Below are 17,427 nucleotides of genomic sequence, written 5' to 3'. Positions count from 1 at the left end.
TAGATGGCCTAAGACTTCTAAGTAGGTCCTTCATTTAACAATTTCCAGACATTATAGTAAGAACTCAGCAAAGAAGAAATGTGTAAATATCTCACCTGTCTCTGACTCCTTTGCTTTGTCAATAAGCCTGCATAAAATTCTACGAAGTTCTCAAACAAGGATTTGGAGAAATAATCTAAGGCATATGCAGCAGCCAGATAAGGAAGAAGACGCCATTGCTAGAATAAAAATTAAATAGATTTGATCGCAAATTAGTATATATTTTTATAGTTATATATATGTAACTATCTTGAACCAACCCATTCGTTTTTACTTTGTTCAAATTGGAAAACTGTTTCATGGAGAAGAGAACTTAACAATAACCATCTATAAACATAATTAAATGGAACTAGTCTATGCACAAGTTACAGTTACGTTATTCTAGTTCATGCATTTTATGTATTTGTGACAAACATTCTGTTAAACCAATGCAAAAGTTCACTGAAGCTTTGGGGACCAAAGACATATTTTTACCCTGTGTTTACACAGCGTCTGGCATGCCGGGGCCAGTCATCATTCATGTGTTTCTTCAATACCAACATGACAGAGGTTGTAACTGTTTCACTTGCTTGTTCATTGCTGAATGTACGTTAATGCTGGTTGCATTCTGTGAAAAATACAGGGCTGGGAAGTAGAGAAAAAAGCATTGTTGCTGCTCCATGCAACTCAGAGCCCATGAAGAAAAAGAGAAACTGCTTGAGGAAGCTTTTGTGGCAGAGCAAGAAGGGAATGAGAGGTTCAGCAAGCAGAGCCCACAGAACAAGCCAAAACTGAGAAAAATTGAGACTTGAAGAATAGCAGGAAGCAGACCCTGGCTTATTCAGAAGAGGTGGAAAGAAGGCAGCTTTCACCAGTTTGTGGAAACCTATGAAATCTTTTAAAGTTGCAAGACTAAATGCAAACCTGGAAAAAAGCACCCACTTTGCAAGGACAAACTGGGCAGGTTTGTTTTCGGCACTTCTTATATATTAACCTTTTCATTCAGCAGATCTGAGTTTTCTCTATTTCCCAGTTACCCTACATACTCTTGTTCTATTTTTTCAGAGCAAAAGGTGTTTTTCATCTGCATAATATGCAGAAAAACCTTGGTTACATTCCTCTAAAAATTAGTGCTAGCTTGAGACTTCTCCACAATGAATGTCATTGATTTCTATACTTTTAAAGCATAAAGGCTAAAAAAGAGAAAATTAGCATAGCAGCAAAAGAGGGACTGACATTTTTAAACAAATACTAGTTCCTACATCTGCAGTACTTTCATGTGTGCACAGAAGACAGTCTTTCTCTGAAAAGGTTACTGTTTTAGAAGATAAATGTTTCTAGGTACTTCAGAGAAACATGAGTATTTTGGGTTTTGCTATTCCAAGAACTTATGTCAAAAGCTTGGTCATGCCAGGAGAAGATCTTGAGTTGGAATGAATCCCCACAGCTGCACTAGTATGACACTTCAGATGACACAGACAACTTCAATTTCACTAACTTCACTGTTGCTATTTTGATCTGCAGTAGCTCTGAATCTGAGTTTCATTATATAAAAGTCTGTAGATGTGAATTCCAAAGTATTTACCTGTGTTTGGTATTCAAGAACAGGTATTTCTTCATCATCAGTTGGTCCAAACTGACGGCGAGCTGCTGAGAAGCGAATGGCTATTGATAAGGCAAGCTTTAAATTGGTCATGGAAACCGCTGTGATCAGAATTCTGCCAGTGGACAAGGATCCCAGAGCTGCACTAAAACGCTCTTTAACATCCTGAATGAATAAAAGGCACAGACTGAATGGTGATGCTAAGATTTCATTTACATCCTCCATAAAGATACAACTCTGGTAGCATGATCAGAAGCCCAGAAGATGGCTAATCTTGTTTCTTGACACATTCAGATAAGGCATTCAGGCAAGACTCAAAGCAGTTTCTCGAAACTACTTTGGGATCAGCAGGGTAGCCCAAAGAACAAGAAGTCAGTAAAATCAGTAAGGTGAGTTGAGACATCTCTGAAAGGCAATTAAAAAAACAGCATTCTGACTATCTCGTGAAACCGTCAACAGCCTTGTTTAAGTCCAGGTATCTAGTACTTCCCAAAATGAGAGGCCCATGCTCTATCTCTTAACCTACTTATACCTCTGTATATTTAATGAACTGTATTAATGAAACAAAACCTTGATTCATACCTTGATTGAACTTGAGTACTTCCCCTCAGCTGTGACATCTCCAGCTATATTCAGTATGTTTTCTTTAGGTATCCTGACATTGTGGAACATGGCAAATCTGTTTAAACAAAAACACAAACAATGTAAAATCTACTAGACATAGTCTGAGGTGTCTACATTACAGAAAAAAGGTCACAACAAAGACACGATTGCACAATGATCTCAGGCATATCGGTGAACTGGAAACAGTGCCCATCAAGCCAGGTAGGTAATTTTAGGAGAGTACGCCTGGGAGAACAAAGGCTTTCAGACTCAGGGCAACAGAGGAAATTCAAGATGGGAAATTATTTGTTATCACTCTTCAGTTTGTTTTTAAAAAAAAAAGATGATGCTTAGGAAAGCAAAACAAACACCCCATTGTCTCTAGGAGACCATTTCAGCAGCTTCGTAAGTAAAGAAGTAAACAACTAATGGAAGGATGAGCAATGTATTCTGTTTGAGGGGAGGGACAGGTAAAGTTACTTATTAGAGACCTTATACAGAGGCAGTTTTGACAGACACTTTCACCGACAGCCCAGAAACATAAACTGAATTCTCAGTCTGCATGAGTTTAGGGAAGTTACTTAGCTTGATATCTCAGCTATCGAAAAGCTTGGGAAGATGAACAACTTCCTTCTCCTGCTTAGAACCTGACTGGGCCATTCTGACTCCTAATAATTCCCTGCCACAAACAATTCTGCTGAACCACGTGCTTTACTGAAGTGTTGTTCAGTCCAGTCTGGAGACTTCTTTGGAATAGAGACACTATATATTTTTATGAGTCTAAAATACAGATCTGTGAGGATCGTTCATGTTATTGCAATACAAATGAGGACATAGCTGAAATAGTGCCCTGAGAAGGAACTGAACGGAGAATTTTCCTTTGTTTAAACTCAAACTAGGATTTCTGTTCCCTGGAACGTGGCATCTTAAAAGGGAAGAGCAAGATAGCCTTTTCTAAATTGTGGCACCCTAGCAGCAATAAAAAAGGAAGTTGTTAGAACAGGCAGAATGTCCTGAGTATTCATATTCTTCAGGAAGAAAGTGTATGAACTGTTTCACCCAAATGGGCAATACAACTTGGCACAATAGCAGTAATATCAGTTCCACTCATGAATATCTCAGTATCTAATAGCACTTGAAAAGCTGTATTTGTAATCAAAGTAAATTCCTTTTTCCTGCCAATACAGGCTGATCTATTTAATAAGGCTCACGAGAGCCAGGTCTTTCACATTAATAAATTACATAAGGGCTGCACTGCTGCATGTGCTTTAAAATTACAAGTTGTTTCCAAGGAAACATATCTGCATACTGAATTTATTCAGCCTTAGAGATACACAGTATTTTCAGACTTAGCCACAGAGAAAGGCATGCTATCCTAACCAAGAACCAGCTGCCTACTGGCCTTAACGATGCTAAAAAGTGCTTTATTAAGTGCCAGTTTCAGTGAGACAACATTACTTTGTAACAGAAGCACGTTCAGAATTTCCCAAAATCTGACTTCCATCTTTGTTAATATTTTTTTTCGTATCACTGAAAATAAAAAATCTCATTCAGAAAAGATCTTTTGGTTAAATTCACATTCTCTGTTCCCTATATGCCAAATAAAATCCATCACAACTAAAACTGTATAGCAAGTCCAATATTTTTCAGTAACAGCATGCATGTTAGACAAACTTATCTTTATTATTATTATTATTTCTCATTAGTTACAGGAGAGTGTGTGTGGCAAGGCTTAGGTCCCTAGTTTAGCACTCTCTTTTCCTAGTTACTGTACATCCATAGAACTACGAGAAGGTACTTCCTCCTAGGAGCTTACAATCCAAGCATAAGGCAAGAAGCTACAAATGTGTTCAAACAAACAGTGAGGCAGACACTAACTACTGAAGAATCCTTTCTTGATATGGTACTTGCCAGTCACAGCACGTTGACAGCTAAGCATTGGCATTGTTTTATAAGCCATTAGAGCAAATGAGAATTTTAAGGAGGAATCAGAGTGATGGAAGTAAGAGAGCTTCAAGGATGTTTATAAAGGATCCCTCCCAAACAGGGAAAGATTCATGGAAGAAAGCAATGAAATATTATTTTTAAAAGCTACTGAATAGGTGATAAAAACTGGAATCATAAGCCAGACTAAAGGAAGAGCTGACCTAACAGAGAGATGATACAATCTTTGGGGCACAGATTAGGAAGAAATTTCAAAGGGCTCCAGCTCTTGGGACTTCCCTTTGCAAACACATATTTGGACATGTTTAGTCCTGTGTGTGATGAACAGTAAGATTTGTGGTAGTAATAACAATGAACAAGATGGCAAACTGTCCTTTTCTGTTTTACACTGTAGTGATTAGTTCAATTCATTCAGAAAAGCTGTGCAGTTGTAGAAAACTACTTATATTGTTACGTGCTTGAAACTCCAGAGTTCTTAAAAAGCAAATTCAAATCTACTAATATATTAATCTATATACTAATAACCTACGTTTAGGAAATTCAAGCCTACTAACATTGAACATGTGGCATATGTGTGCCAAACAAAACAGCTCCCAAAATCATAGAATCATAGAATAGTTTGGGTTGGAAGGGACCTTTAAAGGTCATCTAGTCCAACTCCCCTGCCATGGGCAGGGACATCTTCAACTCGATCAGGTTGCTCAGAGCCCCGTTCAACCTGACCTTGAACGTTTCCAGGGATGGGGCATCCACCACCTCTCTGGGCAACCTGTTCCAGTGCTTCACCACTCTCACTGTAAAAAATTTCTTCCTTATATCTAGTCTAAATCTACTCTCTTTTCATTTAAAACCATTCCCCCTTGTCCTGTTGCAACAGGTCCTTGCTAAAAAGTTTGCCGCCATCTTTCTTATAAGCGTCCTTTAAGTACCGAAAAGCTGCAATAAGGTTTCCCTGAAGCCTTCCCTCCTCCAGGCTGAACAACCCCAACTCTCTCAGCCTTTGAATGACCTAAACAGTTTTACCCACTTTTACCTGTTGTGATACAATCCCAAATAGTTAAATCTAGCGGAAGTCTTTTGTTGGAAAGAGTGAAAAATCTTGTAGAAAGTTTTATTATAATCTGTCTGACATAAATATAATGTAGCTAATTCTGTATCACATAGAAGATTACCTAGAATTGTTTTGATTAAAACCCACACGTATATCCTTCTTATAATACTTTTTCACAGCTAGTGAACCAGAATACTAAATTTCCAATCATTATATAACAATCTATTTTCTTAAAGTCAAAATTAGTTCACATAACAGTTTTTGAAAGTTTATATTTTTCCCTTGATATTGTCCATTACAGATACATTATTTCCTTCTTTTTCTGTAAGCTGCTATCAATATAAACGCATACAAGATGGCAAAAACTTTAAAAAGCAAAAGAGAGAGACAGAACTAGCAATTAAAAATCACACAGAAAATTCCCATGCATAAAGAAATCAGATATATTGCCCATAAGCACCAGTGTTGAAAATAAAAGCAGAACCTTACAGGACCTGGGAGTTAGGTGACCTTGTGAGATCATTGCCAACTGCTGTTACGCTCCTTCTCCAAGAACTTTGCTATTTGAAATTGTTAGACATACTGGCCAAATTGAACTTGATATCGGAACATATTAAAAATAAATAGTAAGATTTAATGAAGTCAACGATCGTATTTCTAATGGTTATTAGCCTAGAAAGCATAGTGAATAGACATGGACCACATCTGTCAACGCATTTAGGGGAAAAATCTCCTTAAAGAATTCAAGAAATATCTTACAATAATGGAACTGTATACACAGTCATGGGGATATCATGTACCAGCAAGTTTGGAAAATGGCTAAATTTCACATGGTGATGACAAGACCATAGGTTTGAAAGCTACCCTACTTAGGGCCTCTTCTGCATAGCAAATAGTGTGACTGAAATTAAGACCTCTCAGCAAGACAGACAGATAGCTGTTACTTTAAATATATATCATAGGGCTCTATAGCAATGTGCAGTTTTGCATCATGTGGCCCACAGGTAAAAAAAAACTGTATCACACAGACTTCTACCTAGATTAGCCGAGCAGAGTGAAGCGCTATTCCAATAGCAGCATTCTTGTTTGGGTTCTTTGGCCAGTAGTTTAGGGAACATTTCAAGCAAAGTTAATCTTACTGACTTTAAATCATGCAATGGTAATTCATCTGGTGTGCAGTAATGCTGATAAAAAAGGAGCAGCTGGAAAAGCTACAAGCTCCTTTTGCCAGTACTAAATTAATAAGCTGTTACCTATAGTACAAATAGCTCAAACATTCTTTGGTGAATGTCAGACTCACTAAAATGCCTTTCCTGCCAGCTTTTGTTATTGACTACGTTAGAGATGGTGCAGTGACAGTTCCTTCAATCCTTCCAGCCAGAAACAGAAAGCAGGTGAACGGTATTGGAAGGCTGTGAGTGAAGTGATCTCACGGCTGTTTATGGGATACAGTAAACCTTGGGAAGAATAACACTTCAGAGGTTTGGTGAAAAACTTGCAGAAGGAAAGAAAACAGCCACATATTCCAGACTGAAACTCACAGAAGAGTTAGAGTTGAGAAGAGTTACAGAGAAGCTGGGGAAAACTGCAAGGCAATGTTTTAGCTCGAGTTTCTACAATCAACGCTCTAATATAAGAATGCAGCTCTGTAACAGTAATGCTCAATAGCAATGATAAAACAACATAGCATTTTATAGGCCTCCTAATCCTGTCTTAATGGACTTCATGGACACACAGAGACCCACTCACCCTAAAGTTCTTACAGTCTAAGTGCCAGTCTTGCAAGGAGTCCTGGATGTGCAGACTCCTGCAACTGTTGAGAGCTCTGCTAAGGAAGAAAACAGGTTGTTTGAAGTTCACTGCAGATGTGAGGCTGTATTTTTGTGGGTAGTAAAACAAATGCGTGACCAGATCTGAATCCACCTTTCCCCATTAGCACCATCAAATGCCTGTCAGTGTGGCTATGGCTACACAGTTTTGAGGTACTTGTGACAAAAATGAGGGGATAAGGCAGCACTCTTTAGCAATGTGACTACATCTTTTCAATGTGCACAGCACTGTATGTACACATAGAGTGTCTAACCTTGACTGTAGAAACAAAGTAGAGAGTGCAAAACAGGGAAATATCAATGATTACACTGCAAAAATCACTGTTTTGACTTAAACTGCAAGATGTGTCTTGCAAAATATTTCGTTTAACTCAAAGTGGCACTGTTCACAAGGATTGAAGGATTGATGGTACTGTATTCAGATAATGTAGGTACAGGCACAGGCATTTTTAACATTTATTTTTATTTTATAGCTGCTTCATTACTATTGGAATTGTTTGTGACTCTGGTCAGAGGCTGCAGGAGAACAAAAACGTTAAACGAGCATAAGCTTGTTGATTTGAGAAGCACGACTGATTTCTACATTTGCTTTCTTATTCACATCCGTGTAGTGTCCCTTTCACTGTACTGCAACAGCCTCTTCTGTGGCCTTGCAGTGAATCAGACCTGACAAATGATCAGGTTGAAGACAGCCAAATTTTGGTTTTTTTTTTGTCGGATTAGTTTTCAGGCAGTTCCAGTTCCCTAGCCGAGTCCCCTACACAGCTACACAAATGTTTGTCCCAGCACAAAGAAAAGGCAGTGTGGGAGTAGAAGCAAACAACCAAAGCAGCTGAGTATGGAAATTATCTTCACCAAACTACTGCTTCAGACTGTAAGATGAAGCTCCAAAGACTATTTAGGCTTCAACCATGTATTTCAGCTCCTATCTTCCTAGTGAAATAACTGCAACCATTGCAAAATCTAAATAAGAGTTAAGAGGATAAATACTAGGAGACAAAAACCCTTCGAAGGACTAGACTTTCATTTGTTCTACCCTTAAACTAGCAGTAGGAGAATCTTAATGTATTATTGGCACTGATACTGAAATAGTAACAAAGCAAAAAAAATATGAATTAACCATTTAAAAGGCATCTTTGCCAATATACAAGGAATTTCACTGAGGGCTTTCAGAACCTGCAATCTCTTTCCAGGAGGGATTCTTTTACACCATTTATTGCTTTTCTGCCCAATAAATCCCCTTTTCCCATTTCCTCTCGGGTGTTTTGTTTTGTTTTCAGTATCCAGAAAATTGAATCTGGCCTCAGTGATTGCTAGAGAACATGCTAAATGTCTTTGCATGTTGTATGTGTGGAGGGATTGATTACATTTTAATTGTACATGAAAGGTTGTTAAAGAGCTAATAAAAAACTTCAGTCTTCCAAAGTCCACCATTATGATTGGATACAGCTAACAATTCTTCTTTCCCCAGAAAGATTCTTTTCTCCCCTACAAACAATTCAGTTAAAATAAACAGCTTTCTGTCTGACAGTGGTTTGCTGTATCTTTGATAGCTTCATTTCGCTAGTTCTTCCCTTATAGTTTTTGTCTGCTCAACAAACTGCATATACGTTATCAGTAGGAACGAGCTCAGAGCATGTTTTACAAAGACAGGCATGTTAAGCACCACTTCAGAAGCACACTTGTAACTGATTTTTCAGCTCTTCCCCATGTAGATTCAGTTGAGCATCATTTCTATTTCTGGAGCGGGGAAAGCAGCAATTTGCTGCTAGTTACAACTGGACATGAAATTGGTTACCACCGATTCAGTGGCAATTGTTTACTGACTTGCACTGCAGTAACGGATAATTTTGGTAATGTTACATTAGCCAGGGTAGACAAAAAAAAAAAACACCACAACAAAGGGAAGAAACAGAAATGCACATCAGCACTTACCCAAGCTCTTGCTTTATGTCCCTCCTCTTATGCCTGCCATGTATTTTATTGAAAAGCCCCTGGATCCCAAATACCCAGAGTTTTTTTTAGTGGTTGTTTTTTTCCTCAGCTACTTCCATTTTGAGACCTCAGTGAACAGCACATTTCAAAGACTGCCAGAGCAGTAGGAACAGGTGGACATTTTTGTATTATAAAAATAAAGATTGAAGCACTTGCATCCCCTGGTGGCAGTCTGATTTGTTTTTCTGGTAACAAAATACAAAACCAGTCTAAACTCCCCATAAGAAAAACTGGAGTTCTATCTTTAACCATTTATGTATTGATTACACAAATTGTTGTAAATAACAGAGAGAAAGAAAAATATTTTAAAATAGTTTAAAGTGATTTTGTCTTTTTTGTCAGGATAGCTGAAGTTACAAAGCCTTGCAAAACCCATGTGATTTTCGGACATTACAATTATGAAGCTATGAGAATTATTTGGAAAAACAGACTTAGAAGGAGCAGGTTAGTCAATTGGATTTACACTGCAAAAATTCCCACATTACTTCTGAAATTCTTTCTCTTACTGAAAACATTACACTGTTAGCAGGAAACCAGTCTTCAGCCAAACGACCCAAGAGATTAATTGTTTTCCAAAGCCAGAAGGGACAACTACAATCACCTACTCTGTTCTCTTTCGTAGCATAAATCAATGGCATTTTCCAAGGAAGCTCTGGAATTCCTTCCCCATGTCCTACGTAAGTGTTCAGGAGCTTAACTCTCTGTACCCATACTGAAAATTGGTAGTATAAACATCTTGAAGTGCAGGAACAAAATCTGACATCTCAGATGTCAGACTCTGATCTTCACTCTGACCATTTATCCTGAGTGTAACTACATGGAAATATATCTGATTTACTGTCTATGGTAGTTGAACCAGACTTCTCACATACATTCAAAAACACTTGTAATCACAGCATAATGGAATGTTTTCTCACCACCACGTACAACAGGCTTCTATACTGCACAAGAACTGCAGGCTGCGCCTTCTCTGGGATAAGCTAGGATGTAAGATTACTAAACTGCTTAGGACAACACCTTGACAAGGCAGTGTCTGGTGGCCCAGGATGAAATGTTTCCCTGTGAATCCTGGCATTTTGCAGATCATGCAAACAACGGTCCATCTTCTAGAGTGGCACAGCTTGTCCTCTCTGCAAACAAATGCAGAGCTATGAAGCTACTACCTCTCCAGTCCCCATCCAGGCCTTCATGTACCTCTGAGAAGCCATGTGTACAAGTCCTGATATTTTTGACAGCTCAGTGTGAGCAGGAGGGTTGAAAAGTGAAAACTAGTTCTCTAGTTCTTGTGAACAATGTTGGCATCTAACCCCAGACCTCTCCAAAGAAAATAGCTGGGGTAGATCAGGAACACAGGCACCTACAGTTTTCAGCTGAATGAAGGGTATCTACTAGTAACCTTGGGCTCCCTCGTCCCTCTATCTTAATCTGCAGGTGCTGTCTTAGACTTAAGCTTTCTAATGCAGGGACTGTCTTAATCTATACTTAAGAGATCTAGATCCATGATTGGGGCTCCTCAGGGACTGCTGTTAGCAGAAAATAATAGTATTTTTTAAAGCAGCATATGCAAAGTAAACAGGAAGATTAGAATGCCCTATGATTGCTTTAAATGACATGTGATGTCATAACTAAGATAAGGGATTCCATCTGTCATTAAGATAGGAAGTTTTTGGTATCTCTTATTTACAGTGTATTATGTAGATTATCATTTCAGGTTATTCAGTTATTACCGTTATTGTAAGAAATGCTCTATTTTTTCGCAGTAGATCAAAGGATAAATGGATCTTAAATTTATGCGCATTTTGATGTTATGTGACAAGCACACTCTTCTCCTTCCTCGTGTTGTGCATAAAACTATGCTGCAAATTAAGAACAAACAGCAGAATCTGAGCATTTCTACAGAAATATGAAGCTGAATTACATTTAGATTACTCCGGCCCATGTTGCTGTGCCATCTGGTGGCTACTAGTTTGTAATGCAGATACAGGCAAAAATACCCACCAAAACCCAAACCCCCTTCTTTTCCAGGCCTTTTCTCACATTTTTCCTCTATGAAACTTAATTTTCTATGGTTTTTTTCTTTATTTCGACTGTGTCTTCAAGCAATAGAGCATCAATGAGAATGATCTACATAAATAAAAGTCAGTGCTGTTTTTGCCACTACAGGCTATTTGGGACATGAGGAGGAGGCTGGCAGAGACTACAGAAGACCTACGACCTTCTGGAAAGCCAGTCAAAGCCATTACATTTGAAAGCAGGAGACCTTAGGATGTTTATACTTTGTTTACTGGAATGGTGTTATGAAGGACAATACAATCTGTAACAAACTGAATCATCAGAAAGAGGTAAATTTGAGGCATAAAGAAGTGACCCTCTTACTAAGTCTCTGTCTTTACACAGAGCTATGTAACCAATACAGGGGTTTAAATCATAATTTTTACATAATGGCTGTTTTAATGCAGAAATCTACCTCTGATTCCTCACTGTCTCTCCTCCCCATCAGGCACCTTTGGTTAGCAGGGACACAGTAAGGCCACTGAAGTCTGTGACTCAGAACAGGTACTTTATTTCAACCGTACACAGAGAAGACAGAAAAAAATAACTAACCTTCTCCTTCTCTTCTGCAGTGAACAGGATTAGTCCAGAAATCCCATGGTTTAAACAAGATACCTAGTTTCTCTACTGGGTGTCATTAATCTTACATTTTTATTAACAATAAACCTTGTTTGTGGACCTCCATTAGCCTTCCTGTGGGCTGGAAATCAACAGACAAAATAATTAAGGGCTTACACCCAGATGGGTGGAGAGGCTGATAAAGTTCTTTACTCAGAACTTAATGGATTTTTTGGTTTTTTTTCATTGTTACTGTTGCAGAGTCTATGACTGCAAGAATGCTTGGGGATATTCACAGACTATCAGTGGCACTTCATATTCTAAAAAGTGAGAGAAGCAGAAAGACTATGGTTATTCAGATAGAAAATACTGAAATTCAAGATTTTTCAATTTGGGTTTTTTTCAGAAATACCACCAACGTAAAACCACTAGCGAATACCTCAGAAGTAAAGACAGAACTGACACAGGAGGATATTTGCACCACTACAGTGTGACACAATCCAGAATGTTTCCTCCTTCAAATGGATTGACTTACCCATTATCCAACCCGTTTTGCCCAAGTTTCTTTCCTATGTCACCCACCATCACACCTGGTATTGGTAGGAGAGTTTTTGTATCTCGAATCTGCATAGAAGCGGAACAAAACATTATTTCAGTTGTGGAACAATGCAAGATATTGGCTGAACTTTTCAAACAGTAAAAATATTCCCAACTTGTATTCTATTATTAACATAAAAGAAAGCTCTCCGGTTTTTTCCAGCACATAATCTGGGATATAACTTGTACTTACATACCCTCTCATTCAGGACATAGATCCCTTAATGAAAATTACTTTGGCAATATGACACTAATTACATCACTATGTTAAACACGCCTTAACACTGATGACTGCTCTCATCAGACTAGCATTGAAATCTTCTTCAGGTGTACACAGACATAGTAGGAATCAATGGAACTTTTATATAACAATCAGCTTTGAGATATTCCCCGATTTTGTAATAAATTCTGTTCAGTTTGCAACTAGTTCATTTTACTACGTACAACTTCTCTACTACATTGCCATATTTTCTGATGCCTTTAATCTTATAAACTGATCTCTGTGGTACAGAGATTGCAGATTTCATGCAGATCAGCCTGCAGCATTGGCAGACATAAATCATCTTAAGCCTCATCCAAGACTTGATCCAGGTCTTGATATAGCATAGGTTAGTTCTAACTATATAGGTAGCGTGATAATCTGGAGGCTTTTCAGTTCTTTTATATTTTTCAGAATTTTTTGCTGAAAACTGACAGTATAAAACTGGCTGTACAACCATCATAAAATCAGTGAACATTTAAAAACAGTACACCTGTTACAATTGCAATACATATTGAAGGCATTAATTAAAGAATCTGCTGGTCAGTTATAAGTAACAGCATAACAGAAAGTCTTTAATTTCAACCCACTCCCCCCCAAAAAGAAAAAAAGATTTCTACCCTACTTGTACAATAAAGGAATGTAATCCTTGGCACTGTCCATCAGGAGTATAGAGCTGGGCGTACACAACTGCATGAGTGGCATGTTTCCCCATATTACCAACCCAGAACTTTGCAGCTTCAAAGTCAGGAGTATTGATGATAAATTCCTGTAGCCAGGAAAGAAAGGAGCAAATTATATAAATCATAAAAATCAACACATGGCTATTTTCTTTTTTTTTCATGACCATGGTAATGTTTTGAAAACACCCATTAACTGTCAGGGTTTCATTCTGTACTCCACTCCAACAGCTGAGATCTCTCTTATTGTGTTCAACTTTGGAGAATACATGTAGCTAGGAAAAATTTAGAGCTGAAAAAGTTCATTACTTCATTCTAAAGCCTGAAATTCAGCCTTTTAATTGCTCATTTAAAAAAAAAATTGCAGTTAAAAAAAGTAAAGCAAAGTGATGGACTCAGAAGCATTTCCTAGATCTTATGTTAAGCTGAGCTATGAGTCCACATGAGGGACTGTGAGGGGTGTCTCAGCTGTGAGGGCCAAAACCTATGCAGGGACCACCTCCTCCTTATGCAGTTTTGTACGGAAAGGAAGCCTGGTTGATGGTGTGAAAGGCAGCACACTTCCCAGTTTGGACAACTGGGGGACCATGAGTAGTGGGAATTCTGAAGAACACAAGTATCCTGAAATTTAGACATAGCTTCAGCATTCGGATTTTTTGATTCCAAACAGTGTGCTTTCTGGCTGTAAAAGAAATCTGAACTCAGAGCTTCATGATCTTAACAAAGATTTAGTCATTCCAGTCACTTTTACTGCAGTGCGCTCATCACCAGCCTAAAACTCAATTTATTTAAATGGAACTTTTCATGCTGCCAATCTCACAAGTTTGGTTTTTTTTGTTTGTGTTTTTTTTTTTTTTCCTGGAAAGGGATCTGATAGTCCATGTTGCATAAATGCTCACTGAATTGCTTGTATATGAAAAAATGCAGACTGGAATGCTGTCCTACTGAAGAATATAAAATCTTACGTTTCAAATCTATGATTCTCATTTCTCATACTTTTGAAGCCACCTCATAACATGACATTGTTTGTTGACAGTAATAGCACCCAGTTCTGCATATTACAGTGCAATAAAATGCCAGAGCCTTTTGGGGAAGATGATGAGCCTACCTTATTGGGATATGAAATAACACATTTTAAATTCAGCTTGGCATAAACTAAGCATGTAGATGACAAAGAGAAAGTTCTATCAGTCTGCTCTCTTACCTTCTATTTTCTTCTCCCTTAATGTAAAACTACAATGAGTTCTATTCATTTACTGAAAATATGTTAGGACAATGAATTTATTTCTGCAGTGGTGTTGATTTCAGAAAACAAATTATTAAGAGTAAGCACTATCCTAATGGAAAAAGCAGTTTATTGTTTTCTTCTTTGGGTCTCTGATAGTCTTGTTATCTCTTTTTTGTATTTCTTTTTCTCATTCTCAGGAAATAATCCTAATCTTTGTTTATAAAGCCTTCATATTTAAAGACAAAAGACAATTTAATCTGCACGTCCAACTATTCCTTAAGAGACACAACGGAGGAGAAGGATGCTATCCTTATTTTATATCACAACCAGAAGACAAAGCAAGAAAACAGAAATTGCTGGGTTTATTGTAAATATTTGTAATAATATAAATACTTGACTTTTTTTTGCATTTCGAGTTGAACTTGATTCTTTTTTGTTTATCAAAGAAATCCCTGAATCATTCTGTCCTGTTAGTAAATAACCGAGCTTAACAGTGTCAGACATTATTTCTGTACATTAAGGACTAACCTGAGTGCTACGATCAAATGTGGCAGTAGTCCGTATGCCTTTGGTATTAGTTCCATGGCTGAGTTCAGTCAGAGCAAAACAACCAAAAATCTAAATAAGAAGATATAAAGCACAGTTCAAGACCACTTTATTACAGCAATTAAAACTGTAAGAATTTCAAATGATTGTAAATTCAGCTGTTGGAAAGTAACTTGCAATTGCAAGAAACCAATCAGATGTAACCCTAAGGCTAGGACATCATGCCTGCAGTCAAGTAACAGGTATTTTTTTCCTTTGCTGATGGCTGACTCATTCAGGCAGGTACAGATTATTACACCGACTAAGTTTTCAGCTGTCTGGGTTGAAAGAACTGTTGCGTGGTGAAAACTGGCAAGTCTGCTTGCATTACAAGCAGTTCTGGGAACTCCCAAAGTTAGGGAAAAACCAGAATGAGGCTATTTATTTTTAAAATTGCAAAAAGCCTACATTATTGAAGGGGATAAATTTATATAATATCAATATAAAGATACACTTGGTTTTCAGCAACATTTGGGAACACTGCCTCCTTGAAGCCACACTGAAATGTGCATGCTGCAACCCCTTACCCTAGACTGGTTTGGTCTTAGTACATACTCTTCAGTAACAAACCTGTGAAAAGCAAGTGAGAATAAAAAAAACCAAACACCAAACCAAAAAACTGAAGCCTCAAGCAAAATTATTCTGACAAATACATATCCTAAGGCTTTTGCTTAGACTGAGAGTCATTAAAAGAATTCATCCTGATCTTCAGCATGGGGTATCCAATCAGAACTATGTAGCAGTATATTGTTGTCTAAGAGCAGACAGATAAACACACAATTTCAGAAAATTAAATAAGCAAGGAAGGTGAATGGTTGGCAAAAAAAAAAGATAAGAATTGATAAAGAATAAGAAAAGAAGCATGAAGCTCAGTTTGGGTGCACTCAGCATATATATCTTGCAAAATTAAAGAGGGTCAGGCCAGACAGTGAATGCTGCCCACATGGTCAAATGGCATAGAGAGGAGAAATTGTTTAGGATCGGCTCCTTCTATATCTGATAGGCTGCACTTATTCTGCAGGGTATTTGGTCCTGAGTCTCCACTGGACTCCATGTGGTATTTCTGTGGCATTAAGACATTATTATTTTCCATTTTATAGCATCAGAATGGAACTTTTATAGCACCAAGGCAAGGATATGTGTTGCAGACGTGTATGATGTAGATATGGGAGGTGGGCGTGTTTTAGCATCCAAAACTTGCTAGGATACTCGTAAATGAGTGTGGATGGAGATTAAACTGGTGTAGCGTCATCCGTACTGCCTTTTGGGAGTGTGCTGGTTTTGGCTGGGATAGAGCTGATTTTGTTCGTAGTAACTACTATGGGGCTATGTTTTGGATTTGTGCTGAAAATGGCATTGATAATATAAAGATGTTTTCGTTATGGCTGACAAGTGCTTACACAGAGTCAAGGCCTTCTCAGCTTCTTATGCTCTACCGACTGAGAAGGCTGGAGATGCACAAGAAGCTGGGAGGGGGCACAGCCAGGACAGCTGACCGAAACTGGCCAATGGGATATTCCATACCGTATGACATCATGCTCAGTATATAAACTAGGGGAAAGATAGGTGGGGGGGCCACTGCTCAGGGACTGGCTGGGCATCAGTCCGTGGGTGGTGAACAATCGTTCTGGGGTTTTTTTTCATTTGCATCACTTGTCTTTCTTGGGTTTTATTTCCTTCTCTTTTTGTCATCTTTCTTTTAATTACATATTATTATTATATTTTATTTCAATTATTAAACTGTTCTTATCTCAACCCATAAACGTTCTCATTTTTACTCTTCCGATTCTTTCCCCCATCCCACTGCGGGGGGGGAGTGAGTGAGCGGCTGTGTGGTGTTTAGCTGCCTGACAGGTTAAACCACAACAGTGGTCCCCAAACTTTGTCTGCATGTTAACTTGGACAGTCTAAAACAGATCCAGGAAGTGGCATAATAGCTAGCAGTGAGGATAGTCAGGGCTCAGTGCTTAAATCTGCTCCTTGGTCTTGTCTTTTCCTATTTAGAAGTACCTAGGTAAGCAAATAGGTCAGAAATAACACAAGGGTGCAGGTGGTGCCATGGTTCTGACAGTGCCCATTTCTCACAAGTTATCAAAAAAAAAATTTACCTCCATGCTATAAACTTTTTTCACAAAGTCTGCAAACCTCGTAGAAGCAGTCAAAATTGTACCTGCAAATACCTGTAAAAACAGAGAATTATGAATGACATCAGTGACCCTGTGATAGAAAGCACGAATTGCACATGTGTAATAATTTGTAATAGTGATGTCCACTAAAGAGACCAGGGAAAATAGGCTGCACAGTAAACTACTTAGACCATAGCTGGAGGAGGTAAGTCAGGATTTGATCTTGTCAAGGCCCCTTTACAGAGGACTGAACTCTAACCTGTTCAAGTCTTCATTGCAAACTCTTAAAAATGCTTAAT

The 17,427-nt window shown here is 38.1% G+C and overlaps 1 protein-coding gene across 9 annotated transcripts in view; it reads right to left on the bottom strand.

Moving 5' to 3' along the window:
• The window catches only part of ACOX3 (acyl-CoA oxidase 3, pristanoyl), a 41,277-nt gene that overhangs the window by 17,468 nt on the left and 6,382 nt on the right, over positions 1 to 17,427 (bottom strand). For 8 of the 9 annotated variants that reach the window (XR_012673449.1, XR_012673450.1, XM_075148640.1 and 5 more), the window contains 7 exons: positions 17,111 to 17,182; positions 14,946 to 15,035; positions 13,135 to 13,278; positions 12,189 to 12,277; positions 2,204 to 2,300; positions 1,604 to 1,786; positions 96 to 218 (listed from right to left, as the gene is read on the bottom strand). Coding sequence is in view for 7 of the 9 variants with exons in the window: in XM_075148640.1 (XP_075004741.1) it covers positions 96 to 218; positions 1,604 to 1,786; positions 2,204 to 2,300; positions 12,189 to 12,277; positions 13,135 to 13,278; positions 14,946 to 15,035; positions 17,111 to 17,182 (798 nt within the window). In the remaining 2 variants the exon portion in view is untranslated. The remainder of the gene's footprint in view (positions 1 to 95; positions 219 to 1,603; positions 1,787 to 2,203; positions 2,301 to 12,188; positions 12,278 to 13,134; positions 13,279 to 14,945; positions 15,036 to 17,110; positions 17,183 to 17,427) is intronic. The other variant, XM_075148647.1, reaches the window with a different exon arrangement.

The sequence above is a fragment of the Calonectris borealis genome, chromosome 4, assembly GCF_964195595.1.
Source record: "Calonectris borealis chromosome 4, bCalBor7.hap1.2, whole genome shotgun sequence".
NCBI lineage: Eukaryota > Metazoa > Chordata > Aves > Procellariiformes > Procellariidae > Calonectris > Calonectris borealis.
Note: the sequence above shows the minus strand (reverse complement) of the source record. Positions and strands in the feature narration are given on the sequence as shown.